Source organism: Triticum dicoccoides, chromosome 3A (assembly GCF_002162155.2).
Source record: "Triticum dicoccoides isolate Atlit2015 ecotype Zavitan chromosome 3A, WEW_v2.0, whole genome shotgun sequence".
In the NCBI taxonomy this organism is placed as follows: domain Eukaryota; kingdom Viridiplantae; phylum Streptophyta; class Magnoliopsida; order Poales; family Poaceae; genus Triticum; species Triticum dicoccoides.
This window is the reverse complement of record NC_041384.1, coordinates 477,365,088-477,387,949: the sequence shown is the minus strand read 5'-3', so window position 1 is coordinate 477,387,949 and position 22,862 is coordinate 477,365,088. Positions and strand designations below refer to the sequence as shown.

Sequence of the window (22,862 nt, the reverse complement as noted above, 5' to 3'; positions counted from 1 at the left end):
TAGGCTTAGCCCAGGCCATCAAACCAAACCAGCAGATAAGGGGGACTTTCATTCTGTAAGAAAGAAGGAAATGGTCTCTCTTGAAGAGAAAGGACCAAGTGCCAAGACTAGGGTTCAAATTGTCAAAGATTTTAGCATTTCTTTGCTTCCAAATGGCCCAAGCAGCGACGGTACTGAAGGCCTCCATGAAGAAAGGCTTGCCAAAGTCCGCCCTGGTCATTGTGATCTTGTTCTCCATTCTAAGATCGTATCATGGTGCAGGTTGATTGATGTCCAACACTCCTTGCTGAAGCAGCAGTTCCAGAAAAGGTGATCTCTGGTCTCGAGCTGGCCATCATTACAGAGAATGCAGTTGACTCCATCATTGACCTGGAAATTTCGATTTGCAGCATGTCTTTAGTGTTGAAGCGGTCATTTAGCAGAAGCAAAACAAACGCCTTAAGCAGAGGAGCATTTAGAGTTCCAGATCCAGAATAGGGACCAGAATATGATTGAAGGATGGCTAATAAATTTTTGAGGCAGAGAAGGAAGCTCCCCCTCCCCCCTACACACACACACACACACACACCTGTAGCTCCAAAAGTTAACACAAGTGTTATTTATGTGGAACTGAAGGATCATCTGCCTGGATTCATGAAGTTCATCAAAAGCTTGCGGGGACAGAGGCAGATGGAGGAGATAGAGAGGATCCCGCACACATGCTCAAAGCATCACCAACCGAGGCTAGGTTATTAATAGCAAAGTGCAATCTGGGAGATTTATTTCTCATACGATCAATTGGGTTTTTGACGGGAGCATAGTCTCTGATTTTTGGCCTAGAGAGGACAAGGGGGAGCCCGAGATAGGTGAAACAGAAGGAAGCGGCCTTGCAGCCAAATAAACTGGCTAAGTGACTTGTTTTGTTCTCAGGAACATTGATGGAGAGGAGGCAGGATTTGTGATAGTTAACATGGAGCCCTGTAGATTGGGCAAAGGTTTTGAGGAGGCGCTCAAGGCAAAGCAATTGACGAGGGAAGGCTTGAATGATCATGGTAGACCAAACTTGACATGGGAAGAGTCCGTGAAGAGAGATCTGAAGGATTGGAATATCACCCAAGAACTAGCTATGGACAGGGGTGCGTGGAAGTTAGCTATCCACGTGCCAAAACCATGACTTGGTTTCAAGATCTTATGGGTTTCAAATCTAGCCTACCCCAATTTGTTTGGGACTGAAAGGCTTTGTTGTTGTTGTTCAGTAGGCCTGAATGATCATGAGGGTATCGTTGGCATATTGAACAATTGGGAAGGCCCCATCATTAGTTGGGGTAGGAAGCTAGAGGAGATTGCGCTGATGGACTCTTGATGGATTGAAGAAGATCAGCAGCCAGGCCGAAGAGGAGCGGCGACATGAGATCCCCTTGTCTAAGCCCTCTGCGGCAGTAGAATTTTTTCCCAGGAACTCTGTTAAGGAGCACAGCCGACGACGTACTGGAGCGAAGAATAGAGTTGATCCAGGCAATCCAACAAGCATCGAAACCATTGTGCCTGAGCATTGACAGAATAGTGCAATGTTCTGATAGTTTATGCTGTACTTATACGGGAAACCAATTTGTTGAACTACTAATCAGAAAAAAAAATGTTGAACCTAATGAACAAAGTTGTTCCTTGGTTTAGAACATAAAAAACCTGCTCACCTGATAGCCCTCCAGTCCGATTTTGTCCAAAACCTTTTGGCAAGTCGTCTTATCATCATTTCTACCAGAAAAGAAAACATGTAATTGTTAAGAAGACAGGCTAGAGATAGAAAAAAAGGCAAAAAAGAAAACGTAATCCATGATTGAACAGACTCACTTCTCTTTTAGAATTTCAGGAGCAAGAATGCGAAAACGATGTAAGAAATCATGAAACAGTTTTCTTGTAGGATATCCAGCGCAGCTGATTCTAATTGCTTCTAGAACACCCTAACATGGTGAAAAAACATTATCAGGGGACACACTGGCACTGAATTTCTCAAATTTTGAAAAAAAAAAGGAAGAAGCATGAAATATCTTATTACCGAGCATCTAAGTTGCTGTAGAACGTTGGTGTTCTCAAAAATAGCAGGCTTAAGAACACTATTTGGTTTTACACATCTAATGTAATGAGGTTCTGTAGAGCTTAAAGTCTCCATGAGTTCATGAAGTTGCATCTGAAAATTACATTGAAAAATTAGATACACAATGTCATCACAAGCAAACTTCGACAAAGCAAATGAGAAGTAAATGTCACCACGGGTCCGTATTATTTACTACACATTTCAACTGAATGCCTATTCTTATAATTTGTAAAGTGGGGCCCTTAAGTTCACTTGTGGGTTCAGCTAGGCCCTCCCTGTTAAAAATCCTTCTGTTATGAATTTGCAGGCATAGAAGGCCCGTGTTAGCAATGTACTGTTGGTGTGGTACACCAACCCCAGTCTAGTACCATGTGGCAGCAAGGTTCTCCCTTACTGTTTTTCCTAAAAATACCTAGCAACAAGATCAAGGAAGCACCAAGTCAATAATTAAATGACAAATGATCATGCATACCCCTATTAAGTGAGATACTATGACCATTAATCTCTTTGAAAGCATTTTCTTAGGTGTAGAAAGTGGAATAATTGAAATAAATTCACAATAGGCAATTATTATTATTTTGCATGGAGACCCCTGAACCCGTATTGCACAACAAATGATGATAGATGATATTACATAAGCCTTTAACTATAGCAGAATGTGACCTTGAAGCGAGTAGCAATTGAGGATGACTTTGATGATTTTGTGTTCTCTTCTGGTGCTGGTGGGAATAAAACTGATACAAAAGAGCACCTGGAAGCATTAAGTAATTCCTGGTGTTCTGCTACCACATAATCTTTGTTTTTGTCCAGGAAATGATCAGATTGATATATCACCTGGAGATGTATTAAAAATTAGGATGTACTTGAATAAATGAGTGAATAAAGGAAGTGTTATGATGTAAAAAATACTTACATCTCCAGCATAATGTTGGATTGTAAATGCAGTACGAGAAAGTTTTGGTTTAGCAAATCTTTTGTGATTCTTGAACTTTTCATACAGCTTCTGAGATAATGTCTCGTGTGTCGACTTTGGAAACATGCTGGAGGATATATAGGACACGGAAAAGAAAGAATCTTGTCAGAAACATGTGAACAAAATCATTTGGTGCAAAAATGCATGTCCTTGGCTATGACAAGAAAAATGAATTAGCAAGTGTTTCTTGGATGTTGACATGACGCGTTCAGTCTGGCAAACTATGGAGAATAATCTGGGCATGCATATCCGCAGCCAGAACAAGAAAAATGAATGAACAACCATTGCTTGGATGTTAAGATCAGGCAATCAATCCGGCAGACTATGAAGAATAATTTGAGCATGCATGTCATCAATTTGCTACCAAAACATTTAAATAAGAACTTTTGGTTCTCTCCAACAAGCAGGCATAAGGCAGCAACACACACTGACGTATAAAAGGACAAACCCAGTGCATAGAAGCTCCCACACAAGGTTGGGTCTGGGGAGGGATTATAGGAACCTAGTCTTACACCTGCGAAGTGCAATGCAGAGAGGCTGGTTCGAACCCAGGACCCCTTGGCATAAGTGGGGAGGACATCACCACTGCACCAGGCCTGCCCTCTTAGCAACACGCACTAACGTATATGTTTATTTATTTATTTGAACACGCACATCCTAGTAAAACTGCAACATGTAGTGCCAACAAATGAGGCATTGAAACTTACCAAGCTTCATCAAGAAGTGCAATAATGCCACCTGGTTTCTGGACACAAAAAGGTAGTAATTAAATGTGCGAACATAAAAAAAGTAAGCAGATATTGCTAAGAATGTACAACAAATACACAAATATATTGATAATTTCCATCATCTATATAGGACATTGTAGCTGATATATGTACTGCATCAAAGACTGAACGGGGCTGGGCGCAAGATCACATAGACTAATGTGTTGTTATCCTTGAGCTTAATTTGTTGTGTTTCAGCTCTAGTGATCAAAGGAAGCTAAGACCAGCATGACACTCCTTTACAAACCACAGAAACTTGAGGTTTGCCTTACAAATATAGAAATTTGCACAATATTTATAACTATGAACTAAATACAAATAGTTTTAGGTACAAGAGGGGGAGAAATAAAAGGAAATTACAAAAGCAAGTCAATGCATGTAACAGCGACCAACTCGTACCTTCTCAATTAAATCAAGAACATCTTGGTTGTCAACAAACTCTATGTAACTCCAGTTAATCTGCTCCCTTGTGTACTCCTCCTGCTCCATTTTGAATACATTCTGCCGAAACAAACACCACTGGTTGCTTGGCACAGGAAAGAGGAGAAGAAAATTCTAAAAAGATGAGTTTTGCATATACCTGGTTAAAATGTTGCTGGAGTTTTTCGTTCGTGAAGTTGATGCATAATTGTTCAAAACTGAAGAGTAGTTGCAGACCAAAGGAATATTTAGCAACCCCATATAAGTTACTCCCTCCGTTCTAAATTACTCGTCGCAGAAATGGATGTATCTAGAACTAAAATACATCTAGATACATCTATTTCTGCGACGAGTAATTCGGAACGGAGGGAGTATAAGGTATTCCTTACTATGCATTAGCTTCAAACTTTTTTTTCTGGAACAACTTACAGCTTACTCACCTATTAGTCTTAAAACTTTCAAAGCCATATATATCAAGTACCCCAATCAATTTGTCTGAGCTTGGATCTTGCCCGATTGATGCATTTATTCTATTTACAAGCCTGCAGTAGTACAATTTTATATAGTTAGAAAAAATAGGCACATAACTATAGTACATAATATGTGGTCAAGTTTTTTTACCAGTCAAATAGTCGAGAGTATATTTGTTTTGCAAAGCCATCCCTGCTAACAGTAGCAGAATTGGGACCAACTGTAGTAGTAATAACTCCTTCTGGCGTATTTATTTCCCTCTTTATCAAGGCATTCTCCAATTTTTCACAGTCACACCTGCAAGGAGCGTTCCAATGTATCATAGATTACAAATATTAATTATGAAAGATAGTAATAAAATTATAAAGAGAATTGGTGAACTAAAACCAACAGCCTACATCAAGAGCTCTCCTGCTGTATTAAGATGGAATCTTGATTTGGCATCCTTTATTACAGATGAATCTGCCTCTGTCCCTTTCGCAAAACTAATATTACCAAGATGAAGCACAGCAGCAACAACCCGGAATATAGCTTCCTGTAAAGAAACATCCCGTTGAAAAACAAATGTGATATCCACAGCTGACGAGCAAATCCTTGCTGAAAAGGGCTGAGTTTAAACCTGTTCTTCCTCAGTGATGCCAACCATATCCATAGCATTTCTTGTCGCAAGATACTCTTCAGCATCATTGATTCCATCAACTCTGATGCAAGATGACTGGTTGAGGTAGTGAAATGAAGATGGATCCCCCAGCTTATATTTTTTAATATCCTGCACCAAATTAGACATAAAAAGGTATAATAGCTTGAAAAGTATAAGTAGCAAACTGACACCAGTAACATTTTTTTTTACCTCTGACGGTGCTGAACAAAGGAAATAAAAGCAATGGTAGTTTCTCTCTGGACTACTAGTTTGGCAAACCCGAGATCTCTCAAGCAAGTAAGTTCTAATAGCAGCACCAGATATCTTCCCGCTCTTGTCGAATTGGAGCTCCACAAACTTACCAAATCGACTTCACCATGTTGAGAAAAAGTTAAGAGGTATGTAAGTCACATAGAGCAACAATCAGAACATAAACCGATAAATAGTGCACTCCCGCCGTTCACTATTATAAAATGTTCTAACTTTTTTCTGAATCGGATGTATATAGACGTGTTTTAGTGTGTTTGTTCACTCATTTCAATCCGTATGTAGTCCATATTGAAATATCCAAAACATCTTCTAATAGTGAACAAAGGGAGTATATGATACTGTGTACTGCCCATCTAGATGAGATGAATGTTGAGAATGAAACAAAAAAAGAACTATTTGGCTTTGACCTCCCATACAGAGTCTGAATGTTTATTTTATATTCAATACTCAAATAATTAATAATCTGGAGGGACCCATAACCAGTTATATCACACAAATTAGGAGGAATTTTATATTTCACCAGAGTTGTGGTAAGGTATACTGTGCCACGAATCGAAAAGAGAGGTCTTGCTCATTTTCTCTGTTTTCTATACCAATAAAAGACGACTAAAAGCCACATGCTCTTTTGTCAGTTATGACAATAACTGTGATGGTTACCTCGAAATAAAAAGAAGAGTGATGGGCTTTCTGAGTGAAACCAAGCAGAAACCACAGATCTTTCAAACTTCCATATCTTGGTCTCAGAATCAATATCACATTGTTTTGATTATGGTAAGAGATGAATTGTAGGGAGAGCCCTAATGAAAATATCACATTGCCATACTTTTTGGTTGAAACACAACTATCCTTCAATATTCACAATGCAATCTTGAATGGGTGGATCTGGAAAAGTAGAGGCATGCTATGCTGCTTACAAAAAATTATCAGTGAATGAAGTTCAGCGGGTCTTATGCAATGCTAATGTGGTGGTGGAGTGAATGTATGCATCTTTTCTTTCTGACCCAGTTTAGTCTGATCTAATGGGTACTTAATTTGGATAAGTTCGGATGCATCTATTAGAATATTTTATATGGTTAACTTACCAAAATCAAAGCTGGAGATAAAAATAGTTTATTTCAAAGGTGTACACTCCAAATCCCCCCACCCCCTCTTAAGACAAAAAACACATTTAGAATGACACATGTACAGTTGCCCAACAACTAGCTGAAGTTTTGACTGGGTGGATTAGCGTATCGAGGAAAAAAGGATGGTTCATCTTATAATTTGTAATTTGTCCTACAATAAAAAAAATTGCAGCTTTTAACCATGTGTAACAATAACAGGCTTGGTTTTGGTTGCCTTCAATACTATGTTGGATTGGGCTGTTTAGCACTTTGAGCTGTGCCTTGGGTCCTCTGGAAACTTGTAAATTTCTACTTATCAATATATTTCAGTAGGGTCTTCCCTGCTGTTGTAAACAAAAGGTTTCATTTCCTTCAACTAAAAAGCTTCCATATGTTTGTCCGTACTTTTGGTTACCCAGTAAACTCTGCTAATGTATGATGCTTTTGGTTATGACTTGTATAACACACAAGATACTACTAGTACATACGATACTACTACTGGCTTGGTGTTACTTTGACGACACCAATGAAACACAATAAATATTTTCTGATTTCCGTAGTATGATATCCGTACCTTGAATTATTGTTCCGAACAGTTTTCGCATTCCCAAAAGCTTCAAGGACTGGGTTAGACTGTATGCAAAGCATAAGTAAGTGATGATAGAATTAATACAGCTGAAATCATTGCATTGAATATCTTTTGAACAAACACAGAGCTTGCTGTCAGCGAGAAGCATTACAACTTATGAAATCCAACTTACTTCCAAAACCTGTTGTTCAACCGTCCTTCCTCCTGTTCCAGACCGACCACCCAAAAATGCGAGATATCTCATCAGCAATTTTGTAGTCTCAGTCTTTCCAGCACCACTTTCACCACTGACCAAAATGGAATTACTCTTTCCTTCATTCATCATTTGCCTGTTTCCTTATTCAAATGAATGCAAAATGGTTCCATCAATATAGACCTACAGGGGCACATCTCACTGTAGGAGAGTCATAGCATAATAGTAGTATAAGCATTCACCTGTAAGAGACATCAGCTATTGCAAATACATGAGGATCTAAATCTCCAAGATTTGCACCTTTGTATTTTTCCATAGTCTGGACGTCAACGAGATTAGGCAACCTTTGGAATGGATTTATGGCAATCAGAATGTTCCCCGTATAGGTCTGAAACTCAGAATAATAGCATTAGACAGAAAAAAAAATAAGGCATGCACTTGACATCACAAGATATGACCACTCACATATATTATATTTTTTGCATATCTGACAGCCAAATTATCCAGAACACCGGGCTCATGCAAGTATGATAACCTTGTCATGTCATCGACTCCATCAGGTGGTGCTTCTGTGTCTTTAGGATGTATATCTGATACATTTGCAGTAACCTGGTTGCACAAACAACAGTGTAACCATGTAGTTTTCATGACAGAAAACTAACTTTCGTACTAGAAGAATATCACATGCAGTTCTCCTTCATGGTTTGGAAAAAAACCTGGGGAAAGAACCCCAAAGTACAACAAATTACTTTGAATACGAGGTCTATATTGATGGAACCATTTTGCAGTCTTGCTTAATGAAACATTCAAAGATACCTGGGGGAAAAAACCTGGGGAAAGAACCCCAAAAACCTGGGGAAAGAACCCCAAAGTACAACAAATTACCAGCACACTCTTGCTTAATGAAACATTCAAAGATTGACAGTCAATGACACATGGAGTAAATTGAAGTTCAAAATGCACTCTTTGTCCGAGGTCCAACTAAGTCCAAAAGTAACAGGGATGCAACAGAAATCATGGACACATACCGTCTTTCCCTTGGTTGTGCGAACATGAGCATTTTGACCATCAATTTTGAAGACCTCCCCATCAATCCAAGCTAAATCTTTGTCTGCCACCCATACATGAGAGCCTATAACAATGTTTAACACGGGAGCCTGCACACGTGACAAGTGACAAGTTTAACATGTCAAATAGATCAAAATTGCATGATAATGGATCATACATCTGCACTGAAATCCGGCATTCCAGTAGATGCCAAACCGATAATGTGTATATATTGATAATGTCCCAGGAAAAATGAACAAAAGAATAATAACACCTATATATCAGATACGGATGACTGATGAAATCAAGATGCGAGATGCGTAAAGCAAACCTAAGAATAAGATGTATGATGAAGAAATATCTATGAGTTTCGATGACTTCTCATGGTGATATTGCATTGTAATAAACCATTTATCAAACTGAAAATTGTTTATAGAAGAAACCTCGAGAATTTAGGTCTGGTTGGTTCCACAGAAATGAGTGCAGTTGACATCTAACTAAACATGTAGAGCAGAGTAATGCACCATCATATGGAAGAGGGTATTGGCATTTAGTTTGATTATATGATTGAGTAAATTTGGGCTTTGTCTACCATGGCACAAGCATATAAAACTATCCAAAGTCGCACAGAAGAGAAGTATAAACAGCAATACAAGCATGACAGCCTTTTAATATACAATAAACTAGCATGTTCACCTGGTTTAACATTATAAATGTGAAGCTAGTTGATGCAATCTGTGTCTCTGTCCTGAAACTAGACCCCTTGGTGGACAGCCTTCCACAATTCAGCTAAACCTCCAAAAGGCACTGAACTCCATTTCATTCTCATCATTTAGCAAACAGGTCCGACCGAGTTGTAGGCAAGCAAAGGATGCTAAATGCTTGGCTAGAGCAGATTCATGCTAAGTGCCTCGCTCGTGACATCCGCAGAACAAGTACGTCCCGCTACTGTCGGCAGGTGTAGGGATTCAGCTCACTCAGCAGGTGTAAGGATAAATCCACTCGATGAATGGAATTCCTCCAAAATTCGGCGGAATGCCGGCTAAAATCCACTTGGTTTCCCAGACACGAGCTCGAAAACCACACAAAATTCTCCCCCAAACCCAGACAAAAAAATACGCCGCGGCGGAAGTAGACAAAAGCGCAGCCCGACGCATTCAATTGAATCTCAGAAGAGAACAAAAGAAAAACGGCAAGCGTGACAAGTCAGACGCACCATGTATCATCTGGGGCAGTCGCGGCAGGCGTAGGAAGAGAATCGGGACGCGGCAGGAGGTGTTGCGGGCAGGCACGATCGGACGGGAGGAGACGCGGCTCGGCGGCGGTGGCGGCGCCGACGGGCGATCTCCTCCCCTCGGCCCGGTCGCCGATCGCCTCGCGGCGGCGCGATCCGGCTGGAGGCGCGCTGCGGCGGCGGCGCGCTTGGGCGGGGGAGCGCGGTGGCGGGGGGCGACGCGAGGGGGGGAGCACAGGCGGGCACAGCGCGACGAGGGGGGAGAGGGGGGAGCACAGGCAGGCAGGCAGGCAGGGCAGGGCCAACCAGGCGGGCGCGACTCTCATTAACAGGAAAAAGAAATTGCGAATAATCTGGGTGCGCGGCGCGAGCTCGCCAGCACCAACGTGCCGGATCGGGTCGTCGTCAGCACCACCATCGCACCACCGCGGCTGCGTGCGGCATTCCTTCCCAAAAGGGAGGCGGGCAGGCTAAAGGTGGGGGAAGCTGGCGGCGGGTGGTAGGAACGGGGTGAGGGATTAAAGCCGAGCCAGACAGCGACGGATTCTCCTTCGAAGAAAGGTGGCGGTGGTGGTGGATTTGGAGCCAGGAATGGAGGAATCGGGGTGGATTAGTGCGGGTAAACCCGCGATTCCGATGGTGAAAGCGTCGTCACGGGGACGATTTGGCCGCGGGGAGGGGTGACATGTGCGGGGAGGGCCGGGGCAGGGCGGTGGATTGGCGGGACGGGCGGCCGCGGTGGCCCACCTGGCCGACAGTTAGGCAGCGTGTCGTCATTAGGTGGACGGACGGATCCATGGACGGATGGAGAAAAGGAAAAAAGGAGGAAGAAAACTGGATTGCTTTCGGCACCGGAAACTGGAAATTTGTACACGCTCGCTCGCTGCTCGTGCACGTACGGATCGCTCCCTCCGGTACACTACGCTGTACGCCTTCCGTTGTAGAGTCAGGGTACTTGTACCGTTGTACTCCCTCCGTTCCGAATTACTTGTCTTGTATTTGTCTAGATACGAATGTATCTAGCATTAAAATGAGTCTAGATACATCCGTATCTGGACAAATTCAAGACAAGTAATTTGGAACGGAGGGAGTACGTTGTAGTGTACGTACTCGTCCAAGGCAAGGCAATCTCCAAGGAGTTGCTTGTAAACAGTGGGTGACCTGAGCGACGTACGCTAGCTTGTGCTTTTGCCATCCTACTCTTGTACAGCTCCTTTTAAAAAAAAATGAATTGTACAACTCATTTTAATAGTGCCAGCTTGACAGATCAGTCTCAGCTAGTTTATGTTCATAACACGGCAGGGGAGGCGCGCAACGTACGATTCAATTCCGCGATGGCAACCCCTCCTGACCTTGCCTAGCTTGCGTACTGCTGAACCCTTTGAAAATTGCAGCGTGAAAAAAAAAAGTTGACAGTTGGGAGCAGTGGATTGGACGTTTCAGTTTCAAGTTTTTAGAAATGCCTGATCCGCCGCGGGCTTCTTCATCGTGCGCCTGTTACCGAAAGAGAAATCTGTTTGTAGTTTTATTCTAAGCATTCTACCAAGTTTGCTGGCTTACTCAAGGGGCGTCTGTAGTCCAAACATTCCATTGCACTGAAAAAAAACAAATAAACAAAAGAAATCTGTCAAGGTATCGTGACCACGACTGGTTGCAATAGAAACAAAATTAAATGAGGGAACTGTCTAGCACACGCAGGCCGGCTTGACCCATCTTCCAAGCATTGATAGATGGAACAGGCGCCCTCTTGTCATGGACCCCGGACGCGAAGAAAACTTTGGCTCCATCCCTCCTCTCCCTCCCATGCATCAAGCTACTAGACAAGATTGAAGGCATAACAAGGTACAGTTAGGTGGTTGGGCTTGGGCGTGCATAATTGACCAACAAATCATGGATCGGATACTTAATCCTTTTTTTGTAGGACAGCGATAATATTGCTCACTGTTCGGCACTCGGCGACCATTTATGATTTCCCATTGTTTCTCTCTGTAGGTCGAGAATGCGCGCACGGGTGGGTGCTTGCGTTGCATCTATCGGTGTCGCTGTGTCGGAGTCGTGCGGTTACGTACGCTCTGCCAGCTAGAGAAATCCGGAAACGGCGAGCAGCGTGATCACCACTTCTTTTTTATTTTGGTCCAGCAGAATCTCAGGCCTCGTCGGTCGCAGCCGCGACATGCCTCGCACGCACACACACGATCGCCTAGCTCTGTCCGCCGGCCGGAGTATACAAATAGCCGCCGGGATTGGTTGCAGTGAAGTTTGACAGAGCTGGTGATAGGAATCGGGGCATCTGCACGCAGAGGGAGAAGTTTCAATGATGTCCATTCAAGGTTAACCCCTCTTTTTTTCTTCAAAAGATTACATCTACCAGGACGAATGATGGCGACGATGCGCAGCTGCCGCGTTATTGTGGCGTGCCGTCCATTTCAACCGACGTTGATTTGATTTTAGCAAACAGAGAAATACTCCCTCCGTCTCAGAATAAGATACTTATTTTGGGACGTAATGGTTTCATCTGCAGCTGTAAGAACAGAATTACACAAACAGAGAAATAAATAACGTTTGACAATTTCAAGATTTCAGGAAGTCGCAGCGATGATTTCCTCAACCGCTCAAGAAATACTCCCTCCGTCCCAAAATAAAACACCCATTTTACGGTGTTGTTCTTACGGGAGGTGTCTTATTTTGGGACGGAGGGACTATATAGTTCTTACGGGAGGTATTGTTGTCGTTCAATTCACGGTTTCAGATAACTAGAACAGGTAAAAACATCACGATAGCTGACGCCATACTTTGCTTTGCTTTGCTTCGCAATGCAAAGAATTAGGCTTAGTTTGGTTGGTGTCCATAACTTCATGCCTGGGACAAATAGGTGCCCGGAGTGAGCCTGAAAAGATGGTCTTTTATGCCTGGCCAGGCTAGCATTTGCTATGTGTGTTTGGTTCGTGACCTGACCGATGACTACTGAATTGACTCTGTTTTTTATTATTTTAACAAGAACCGGCCCTGTAACATGTGCTAGTAGCTGATTAGTGACCTCCAGGCAGATGTCATAGCCACCAGGCGTCCAACTTCCACCGCCTGGACCAGGCTAAGCACATGCCTGGACTAACAGGCCAGGCTAAACACATGCCTGGACTAACAAAACCGGGATTAAAGGAAATTTTACGTTTGTTTTTTGAATTTTTCTCATATTTTTAAATTTCTGAATTATTTTACAATTTAATCTCTAATCATCCCTCATCACTGCTCAATTTAATCTTTAATTTCTAATCATCCCTCATCATTCTAAATCATCTAACTTCTCGGCCGGTCACCCATCCTGTCACTACTCCAGCCTGAGCACACTTAACTTTCGGGTTCTATTCCCCCTCGTTTCCAAGTCTGCACTTGTTGTGTTCCTAACAATAGTAAGGTGTCAATCCTATTAACCCTCAGGAGTTTAGCTTGAGCATGAAGTCATGCGTTTCACTGTTTGAGTTTGAAACTATTATTCTAAAAAACAATAATTATTTAGTAACACTAATATTTCTTGAATAAGTAGTTTGACCAGATTTGACCAAAATTCAAAAAATTGAAATAATTATTTAGTAACACTAATATTATTGAATAATTATGTAGTAACACTAATACTTCTTGAATAAGTAGTTTGACCATAGTTTGACCAGATTTAACCAAAATTCAAAAAAACCGAAATTTAAGCATATCTTTTTTTCTTTTTAGAATTTGAGGATTCTAAAAATTTGCAAATATGCCTACGGCGGTCAAAATCGGATGCGGATTTTCGTGCTGAACATTTTGATATATTATACTTTTTTTCGACATCGTATGCAAAAGTTATAGCCGTTTTATTTTTTCATGACACTTTTTGCAAAACATGTCCAAATTTAAGCTTTTAAATTTTCCTAACTAGTAGATGTAGTAATATAACTACATCTCGAAGGATTTTATTTTTTGAGTTTTTATCATTTTCTTTTGCTTTTTTCAAAACTGAAATGGCGATACACGGTGTGTGGGGGGGTGGAAGGCAGAGTTTGAAAAATGGGTCTTTTAGTCCCGGTTTGAGACACGAACCGAGACAAAAGGGCATCACACACTTTAGTCTAATCTTGACTAAAGGATGTGATGCCCTTTTGTCCTGATTCGTGTCTCAAACCGGAACTAAAAGGGCCATTTGAACCTAACTTGACAGGCAGAGGAGGGTGGATGATGAATTGCACCTGGCTTCCATATTTCTGTATTATGTCATACAACAATCGTGCTATGCCCACATCTGGAGAAGGCCGGGGTTGGTTCATTGAAGTCACGTAGAGCTAACAAACTTCTTTTGGAAATAATTAAAGGTAAAATGCATTGGACTTTGCCCTTTAGTGAGAATTGCCCCTGGTCCTAAACCTCGGCCTATCAGTTGATGGTTCTTTCTCAGTGAAATCCGGCGCAGCGGTGGCAAAAATGATTCTTCAATGGCATGATGGTTCACTTATTTTTGCAGCATGTCGGTTTATTTTCAATTGTAACGATTCACTGGAAGCTAAGATTCATGCAATCATGCAAGAGATGGCGCTAGCTATACAATATTCTACTCTTCCGGTCATCGTTCAATCTGACTCAAGTGAGGGGTTGTTCTGTCTATCAGGGAACGGACTTGTTCGTTCTGCTTATGGCCATCTCGTGGCTGAAATTAAGGAGTTGATGAGACATAGGGAGTTTATTCCTCAGAAGTTGAATAAGGATCAAAACAGAGTTGACGGCCGTTTGACAAATTATAGTCATATAGAGTGTACCACGGATGTGCGGATGCACGTAGGACTACCATGTATTGAGAATCTTTTGCCTTTCGTCTGTAATTCTCTCAATATGGAATAAAATCCTTTTCCCACGCGAAGAAAAAAAGCTTCCTTTGGAGCTGATAGCCAATGATCAAGCAAGCGTCCACGGGACGAGATCTGTGATAGGTGATGGATGAGTTGTCTCATCAGAAAACTGGCAACAACTCCCAGCTTCCCTGCTCACATCATTTGGTGTGTGCTGGTCCGGTCCGGTAGTTCCGTAAACAAGGCGATCATGTCATGCCCACCGCGAAATCACAGCTAGCTAACCACAGCTTTTGAGGTCGTGGGAGCCCCCACTGGATCATAACATCCACGCTACAGCTGCACCTACAGGCTGTAAGCCTGAGCAGGGTGTTCAACCGCAGCTCAAAACGCCGCGAGCTGCCATATGTAAAAAAGGGAGCTGGTTTTACTGAAACCAAATTCAGAGCGATTTATGCGCTGCTAAATGACCGGCCTATTTCCTCCCTTTTAGGCCTTGTTGGTATCCCTCTTCTCCGCTCTGACTCCGCGGAGTTGTGGAGCCCAGTTTTAGTCACTCCGTGAAAATGAGCTAGAGCCTGGTCCGCTCCGGGGCAGAGTGGAGCCTAATTCTAGTCACTCCGTGAAAATGAGCTAGAGTCTGGTCCGCTCCAGGGCGGAGTGGAGGGAGTAGAGAGGAGCCGAACGTGGCCTATTACAAATAGCAAAACCTGGGAACACCAGTCCAAAACTTCTGGGAGGGAAATAGCAACATCACTGTCAATGCTCCATGAACATGACAATGCGTCGAGATTATAGCGACGCACATGATTGTACACATGACGATCACTGTCATGATTGATGACAGACAGAACAAAAAAAAAGGGATGAAAACAAATTTTTGAACAGCTTCAGTCACACTACACCACAAGACATAAAACTGTACCTTCGTGGGCAGAAAAACGCTTTTGACATTTGTACCCTAGCTCTCAGTACAATTAAGCGCAGGGGAGCTCTAAAAAGAAAAAGGAAAAAGGCGCAGGGGGAGGGGGGATATGTAAGTAGGAGTTATTGAGGCTCTCGCGACCGCGGCTGGGTCGGGTGAGCGCGCCGGTGGCGCTGCCTTGATCTCCTCCCCGCAGCCTCCCCTGCGGCCGTCGGCACCGGATCTGGAATCTCCTCAGCGCTCTCTCTCTTCTCCCCCGCGAAGCTCCGCTGGACGCCATGGCTCCTCTCTCCCAGCCCGTGGGAGCAGCCATGTCTGCATTGGAACGCTCTGGCGACAACGGCCCTCCGCCCCACCAGCCCCCTGCGGCGGCCGCCGCTCCGGCCCCGTCGGCCTCCCTCACGAATCCGCGCGTCCCCCGTAGCTCGCGGCAGCCTGCACCCGCGAGCAGGTTCAGAGCGGAGCATGGGGGGCGTGCGCGGGTTCCCCGCGAGTCTCCTCCCCTGCTCGGGTCGGTGGCCACCCGGCAGCCCTCCGTCTCTGGCGGCGCTTCCGGTCAGTTGCTGGAGTCCCAGGCTTTGATCCCCGAGGCTCTCCTTGTTCTATCGGATCTGGCGGCGGCCCCAACGCTACCTTCGCCACCTCAGGCGGGCCGAGTCCCTGCACCCGGCGTTGGCTTGGTGGTGGTGCTCGACTCCAGGCCTGCTTCCTGGGTGCGCTGTCAATGATGATGAGGTCCAGACTGAGGAGTTGGTTCTACAGTCGCCGTTGCCCGACGGGTCTGCCGGCGATGCACATCTCCAGCTTGGTTGCTCTGTTGTGAAGGATGTGGAAGATATTGAGGGCCTCACTGAAGGATGTGATGACGAGAAGACACCACAGAAGCTGCTTGGTCCATCTTCAGAGTCGGCTTGCATCGGCATCTCTGCTGCCACTGCTGCTCTTGAAGCGGAGGCTGGCTGGGAGCATGTGGAACGGGGACACCGTTCCGGCCGGGGTGCTCCCCCTGTGCCGTCGAGAGAAGGTCTTGAGCGTAGCCTCGCCTTCAAGCGTTGGGCTCGAGGAAGGTGCTTTCGTTGCCTCGAGCGTGGCCATCAAGTCCGTGCATGTCATGATCCATTCAGATGCATACGCTGTCGTCGCCCTGGTCATCGTGAGAGGTTTTGTCGTGCTCACTCTCCAGTCGCCCGCGTGAGCTCTCCGGTCGCCCGCGTGAGCTCTCCGGTCTCTCAAGCTCATCACCAGCGGAGCCGCTCCCCATTTGTCCAGCCTTGTTCTTCGCTGACCAGGTGTTGGGCAGAGGGTCGTGAGCAACTCGTCGCTGCATGTGTCGGTGCCGCCAAGGTCCCAATCTAGGTGTCGCCAGGATTCCAATGCCAGTGCCTTTTTGGTCTCTGCTTTGGAGTCCCAGTTTGCTTTGCTACGTACGGAGCTCCTTCAGGAGGTTGAGCTCCTCCGCACTGAGCTTCGCGACGCTCTTGCCAAGCTTCAGGTTGCTTCGGTTGTGCCTTTGGTGCCTGAGCTCCAGTCTGGTTTCACTGATGAGGTGGATGAATGCTTCTTTGGAGAATTTTCTCCTTGTGCTGTGGATGGGACGTCGTCTGTCCATGGCGGTGTGGTCATCACCGAGGTCGTGGCTCCTGTTCTGCAGATTATGCCTGAGCTGCAGGAGCTTTGTGGGGAATCATCTATGGTGCAGCCGATGAAGCCAGGCTCATTGGAGTCCTTGGCCTCACCATCACCGTCAGAGTCCTGCCAGCCGCTCGCCTTTGTGGATAGTGGATGTTTGGATGGTTCTGTCACTCTCTCATCTATGCCCATTGGGCATGAGGTGTCCTTGAGTGACGAGGTTGATGAGACAGGTGTGTTGGCGCCTAACTCTGATGCTCTATCATGTGAGCAACTGGAGATGTCTGAGTCCATCGTGTCGGTTGCTTCTGTGGTTGATGATGTTTAGACGATTAATATGTTGGCTTCTGAACCTTTGGAGCCTAGCCAGCCGCTCGCCTTTGTGGAGGATGAAGGTTCTGATGTTGCGGTAACCCACTCGCACGTGACTGTCAGGCAGGTCTCTGCGCGTGAGAAGGTCGATGACATTCTCTTTCAGATAGAGCTTCATAGCTTGCTTAAACGTTTGGAGGCGGCTAGCCCTGGATCTGGCAAGGCGATTATGGTGGAGGCTCTTAGGAGCAAAGGAAAGAAGAGTGACGCCACAAAAAAGGCGTCCGCGGCTGCTTAATGGATGATCTTCAGTCTCTTGCGTTGTCCTTATGGCCTGCATTGTCTTTGTGGATTTGGTGGTGTCCATGGTCGCTAGCCAAGTTAGCCTCGTTTGGGGTGTCTTTGCGATGTAGCAGTGTGGGGTTGATGGTCTTTACGTGTTGGATATGGTTGTCGAGTGAGTAGTCCACATGTGGTTGATTTGTATCGGTTTTTGCCCGGTTTTCCGTTAATTAACTGGGCAATTCTCTTCTGCTTAATTAATCGATGAGGCAAATCTTTTGCCTCCGTTTGAAAAAAAGGTGCAGGGGAGCTCTAAAGAACACAAGCCCGCTCGAAGCACATAAGAAAAGGGGCTGGTACGAGACGATTCCATATGCATCGCGAGAAAAGAACTGGATTTACATGATTTGGCACTTTAGTACCGGTAATTGCCTTTGGCTCCTAGGTGCATATGCACCCATTGTCGAAATACATATTTCGAAATGTAAAAAATTCGAAACAAAAATCCCGCGTGTATATCCAGACATTTTATGTGTGTGCACAAGGTTTCGGTGAAAAACGATGTTTTTTGTGGCTTATGTAAAAAAGACAATTTCTGATGCTTCATTCTAACTATTCATGAGGCATTTCTTTATCTTTTTTACACAAGCCACAAAAAACATCGTTTTTCATCGAAACCTTGTGCACGCACATAAAATGTCCGGATATACACGCGGGATTTTTGTTTCAAATTTTTCATCTTTTCGAAATATGTATTTCGATAATGGGTGCATATCCACCTAGGAGCCAAAACACCGTTCTCCTTTAGTACTCCCTCCGATCCAAATTAATTGACGCACAAGCGGGCGTCTATTAATATGGATGGGAGTAGGAACATTAATTTCAGGCTAGGTTCGGTTACACAGGCGAACCACCCCAAAGGCCCAAACCCACCACCCCAAAGGCACACAAGAACTACCAGTACCTACCTAGAATCGGTAAAGCTCTCACCGGAATCTCTTATCCTTCTGGAGGAGGATATTAGGGTTCCGCTTAGATCCTGTTAACTCGCCCCATCTTGTCCCTGCTCCATGAACACGTGAAGAAACGCTCCACAGGGTGTCTCCTTGCTGAACAGCTGCGTCTTTCGTGGCCTTTGCAGTGGCTTTCGATTTCATCAGAGGATGCTTGCTGCCCTTGCCCATGCCAGCTCCTAGCAGCCATCTCGAACCAGATTGCTGCTGTGTTTGATTACCCCACGGTTTTGTCTTCTCAGGCTCACTCTTAAAACCGGCCACATGCACTTCTGTGACTTTAAATTGGGGAACAGAGTCTTCCTCTATCTTTTCTTCATCGACCGATACTTTATCAAGAACCTGCTCAGGATTGGGCTCCTCATAATCTTGCTCACTGTTACCTTTCTCTGAAACGGTGCTGTATATCTTGGGCTTTGGGGGAATAAAAACCCTCTCAACTTGAATCAAAGAAAGCATCGGTGTGCCAACTGGCTCGTAGTTACGTAGCGGGTCACGCAATTGAACCATGAGAGCAACTGTGAAGTTGTTCCCCAACAAACCCCATCTTCTACCAGATCTCCTGCTCTTTTTGTCTGCAGTCTGGCCTTCACCAAGTAGGTCCGTTGGTTTGGCATGGTGGGCAGCAAGTATTTTCGATGTACGGTCACTGAACTGCTCCTCTTCATCCACTACTCCGGAATCAAGCCTCATCCACTCATCTAGAGTGATCGATAAGCCCATTAATCCATCAACATCACCACCAGCTTGTTTAACATCCAGAAGCTGCAATCCTGCAGTTCCTTCCAAACCAAGTGACAAAGTATTCTCTGCGGACTTTCCTTGTAGAGATGAAATTTCTCCAATAGGGTGGGCACTGATATTGGATGGTGCCTCTTCTTCGGACATGCCAGACTGTATCCTCAGACCCTCAATAGAAAGGGCTTCAATCTTTTCCATAGCTAATGGAGCAAGATCCTCAAGTGAAACATATTCTGAAGCACTTATCGCACCCAATGATGATGACAGATCAGCACCTCTTTCTTTCTTCTTCTTCTTTCCCAAAGCAGCATTGCTGGCCCCTGCTGCCAACGCATCAAAACTATGATTCTCCAGTAGGTCATATCTGCATTGGTTAGAGTAATATATTTTAGCCAGGGCAAATGATGAAGTATTAAGACGTCATGAACAAGCAGGAAAAGAAAGATTTCTAACCTTCCTGAAGACTCTAGAGCAGGAGAAGCCTCCCATGCAAGCTGCTGCATCATTTTGCCATTGACATCTTCTAAGGGCATAAGTTTGTTTGCTTGCATTGATAGCTTTTCGATTCCAACTGAAGCTAGACCATGCAATATCTCCATAATTCCAGAGCCCATTTCTGCTGGCAGTACGATTGGAGAAGAAGCCTGCATGACCAAGCTACAATTGTTCTTTGCATTCTTGAAAAGAACTGGATTCATCGACCGCAGAAATCCACCATCCTCTGTCTGAATAAATGGGCCCAAACCATCAGCCAAAGGTGGCAACTCAAGGGGCTGCTCAGGTGGGAGGGCAATGGGGCTACCAAACCCACTTCTACTCCCAGGTGGAGAAGACTGGAAGGACTTCTCATTTAGCCCAAATTGACGCATCAAAGCTTCAGTTTCCTCGTCTTCCAGTGACTTGGCTCTAAATGTGGTGTCTATGGGCGGAACTACATTCTGCAGCTCAAGTTCAGCCTCGCGTATGATTGTGGAGAGATCGAAATCCTCTGCAACATCTTCACAACTAGGTTCTTCCACCTCATCTTCGAAATCCAAACCAAGAATACAGTCCCCAGATTCTAGAGCTTCCTTTTCAAACTGCTTCCAAAGCCGCTCTCTTGGTGACTCGGGATCACTATCTGAGGTTACCCCAAATGGGCTATGTGCTATCCCAAGCATATCCAAAAACTCATTAGCAACAAAATCGGATGAAGCATCCATGCTGCGTGATCTGCTCATCTTACTGGCGGAATTGCAACTATCTCCCGCACCAATGCAGCTCAATCGCCTAGAATGCTTATCTTCCACAATTGGTGAGTCAAATTCCTCTGGCTCAACAATTGAGAATTTGTTGAATATACCCTCCAGAACCTCCAGTTCTGCATCTGCTGCCAGCTCACCATCTTTTTCAAATGCGGCAGTAGGAAGCAAGGCCGCTTCGACCGATGCATCCTGCTTGTCTCCTACATCGTCCATTTCAAGAGCAACATCATTGAGCTCCTCTTCCAACTTCACTTCAACAGTTCCCTCTTTAGCAAGATCTTCAATTAATAATGCAGGCTTGGCCGTTCCCTCTTCATTAGCTTCACCACTAAAGCCCTCATCTTGATCATTCACATTGGCAGTCTCGACATGTTTGAACTGGTCTGGATCCTCGAGGGTGACCTCAACTCCCTGCTCAACCACATTGAACTCTGAACCATGACAATCACCCTCTGGGTGCACCAAGTCCCCCTCTCCCTTCCTCATCTCTACTGAGGTGCAATGCTTTGACTGCGGTGAACCATCCTCCTCGCATTCTACTGTTGCCGTCTCACCCTTGGTAGCATCAAGACCGGCATCACCAACAAAGGGCAAGGCCTTTACAGGCCTCGTGTTTGGCAAAACCTCGTGGAGCACCCTCACGTCCCGGCTCCGTGCCGGCACTGGTGACGGGGACTGCACTGACACCTGCCGCGCCATGGAGCCCCGTCTCAGCCCCGCCACTTCCCCTCCCTTGTGCTGCTCCCCACCTCCGCCCACGAGCACGCAGGAGAAGGTGACATTGAGCCGCGCGCCGCGGGCAACGCCAGAGAGCCGGAAGCTGGTGCTCCACTTCCCAAATCCGGAGTCGCCGCCCTCCTCGAGGTCGTCGATGGAGAGCGGCAGCAAACGGGTGAGGTCGACCTCGTGCTTGCCGAGCTCGAGTGCCGAGGCGGCGACGGTGACGACGAAGGCCCGCGGCTCGTACTTGACCGCGTTCTTGGCCCCGCGGGAGAAGTAGACGGGCGAGCGCTGCGTGAGCGGCTCCTCGAAGGCGACGGCGCCGAGGGCCGGCGCGACGGGGCGGGTGGAGGCGCAGGCGGACATCCGGCGGAAGTGGACGGAGATCGGGGAGCCGTCGAGCGCGGTGGGGAGGCCGTCGACGGAGTGCACCTGCAGGGTGAAGGCGCAGTCAAGGCGGCGCCTGCCCAGGTGCGAGATGGCCGTCAACGACTTCTTCCAGAAGGACGAGGATGAGGAGGAGGAGGAGGTGGAGACCGAGGAGGAGTAGGAGGCGGAGGGCAGGAGCTTGCGGGTGGAGGAGGAGGGCTTGAGCTTGGGCTTGTGGCGGGCCTGGTCGGCGGCGGCAGATGGGGCGGCGGGGAGCGGGAGGGAGCGGCGGCGGCGCGAGGGGTCGAGGGAGAGGGCCTTGTGGAGCGTGACGATGTCGCGCGCGAGGGCCGCGTCCCCCGCCTCGGCCGCGCGGTCCGCCGGCGGGCGGCGCGACGACATGGGGGGAGGGGTTGGGGATTTTTGGATGGGGTGGGGGAGGGAGGGAGGGAGACGGCGCGGCCGGCGTGAGGGACAGGGGAGCGGGTGCCTTGCTTGGTTTGTTGTTTACTGTTTGGTGGGCTGCTTTTGTTTGGCCTCGCTGGCGCTGGAATGGGAATCGAGATCTGGAGGATTCGAATTCTTGTCTTGCCTTGTGACGCCCGGGCGGGGATGCGGAGGGAAATGAAAACGTTGGTTGGGCGTTCGAGGAGCTCGTGAAGAACAATAGAGGAGGGCACGGCCGCACCGCATGGGTCGTCTGTGCTCGGATTTTTCTGTTTCTGCGGGGTTGGGTGGTCGTTGCGATGCGAGCCGTATTCAGGGTTTTTGGGTGGGGGCTGGGAAGATGCGGATGCAGGTCAAGTCCGAGATTATTATTATTTTTAACCGGGCTAATCCACTTTTTATTAAAGATATAACGGAAATACAGCCAAATCCAAGTTCACACGACAAGGGAAAAGAAAAAAATGCGAGTTCAGGCACTTCAGGGAAACCCGCTGTGAGCGCTCGTAATCGAAACGTCCACTACGAGGCAAAAACCCTGAAGCACCATCAACACGCACCAACCAAGACTCAAGTTCAGACCACATT

At 45.9% G+C, this 22,862-nt stretch overlaps 2 protein-coding genes across 11 annotated transcripts in view; both read right to left on the bottom strand.

The window, feature by feature from the left end:
* Positions 1-9,951, bottom strand: part of LOC119268651 (myosin-17-like) — a 24,517-nt gene extending 14,566 nt beyond the window's left edge. The window contains exons 1-19 of one of the 10 annotated variants that reach the window (XM_037550327.1): positions 9,764-9,951; positions 8,529-8,657; positions 7,966-8,109; positions 7,743-7,888; positions 7,480-7,636; positions 7,293-7,351; positions 5,556-5,715; positions 5,325-5,474; positions 5,104-5,240; positions 4,856-5,002; positions 4,675-4,776; positions 4,395-4,452; positions 4,214-4,315; positions 3,755-3,792; positions 2,988-3,114; positions 2,738-2,908; positions 2,036-2,167; positions 1,831-1,940; positions 1,674-1,734 (exon numbers count right to left, since the gene is read on the bottom strand). In XM_037550327.1, the coding sequence (XP_037406224.1) occupies positions 1,674-1,734; positions 1,831-1,940; positions 2,036-2,167; positions 2,738-2,908; positions 2,988-3,114; positions 3,755-3,792; positions 4,214-4,315; positions 4,395-4,452; positions 4,675-4,776; positions 4,856-5,002; positions 5,104-5,240; positions 5,325-5,474; positions 5,556-5,715; positions 7,293-7,351; positions 7,480-7,636; positions 7,743-7,888; positions 7,966-8,109; positions 8,529-8,657; positions 9,764-9,766 (2,133 nt within the window). In that variant the 5' untranslated portion in view covers positions 9,767-9,951. Of the gene's footprint in view, positions 1-1,673; positions 1,735-1,830; positions 1,941-2,035; positions 2,168-2,737; positions 2,909-2,987; positions 3,115-3,754; positions 3,793-4,213; positions 4,316-4,394; positions 4,453-4,674; positions 4,777-4,855; positions 5,003-5,103; positions 5,241-5,324; positions 5,475-5,555; positions 5,716-7,292; positions 7,352-7,479; positions 7,702-7,742; positions 7,889-7,965; positions 8,110-8,528; positions 8,658-9,243; positions 9,713-9,763 lie in introns of those variants that run through there. The other 9 variants (XM_037550328.1, XM_037550326.1, XM_037550329.1 and 6 more) reach the window with 9 other exon arrangements.
* Positions 9,952-18,551: 8,600 nt separating this feature from the next.
* Positions 18,552-22,247, bottom strand: LOC119268650 (protein PLASTID MOVEMENT IMPAIRED 1-RELATED 1-like). Its single transcript, XM_037550325.1, has 2 exons — positions 19,951-22,247; positions 18,552-19,861 (listed from the first exon to the last, which is right to left on the bottom strand). The coding sequence occupies exons 1-2, from the start codon at positions 22,230-22,232 to the stop codon at positions 18,730-18,732; spliced, it is 3,414 nt and encodes a 1,137-aa protein (XP_037406222.1). The 5' UTR covers positions 22,233-22,247; the 3' UTR covers positions 18,552-18,729.
* Between the last annotated feature and the right edge of the window lie 615 nt (positions 22,248-22,862).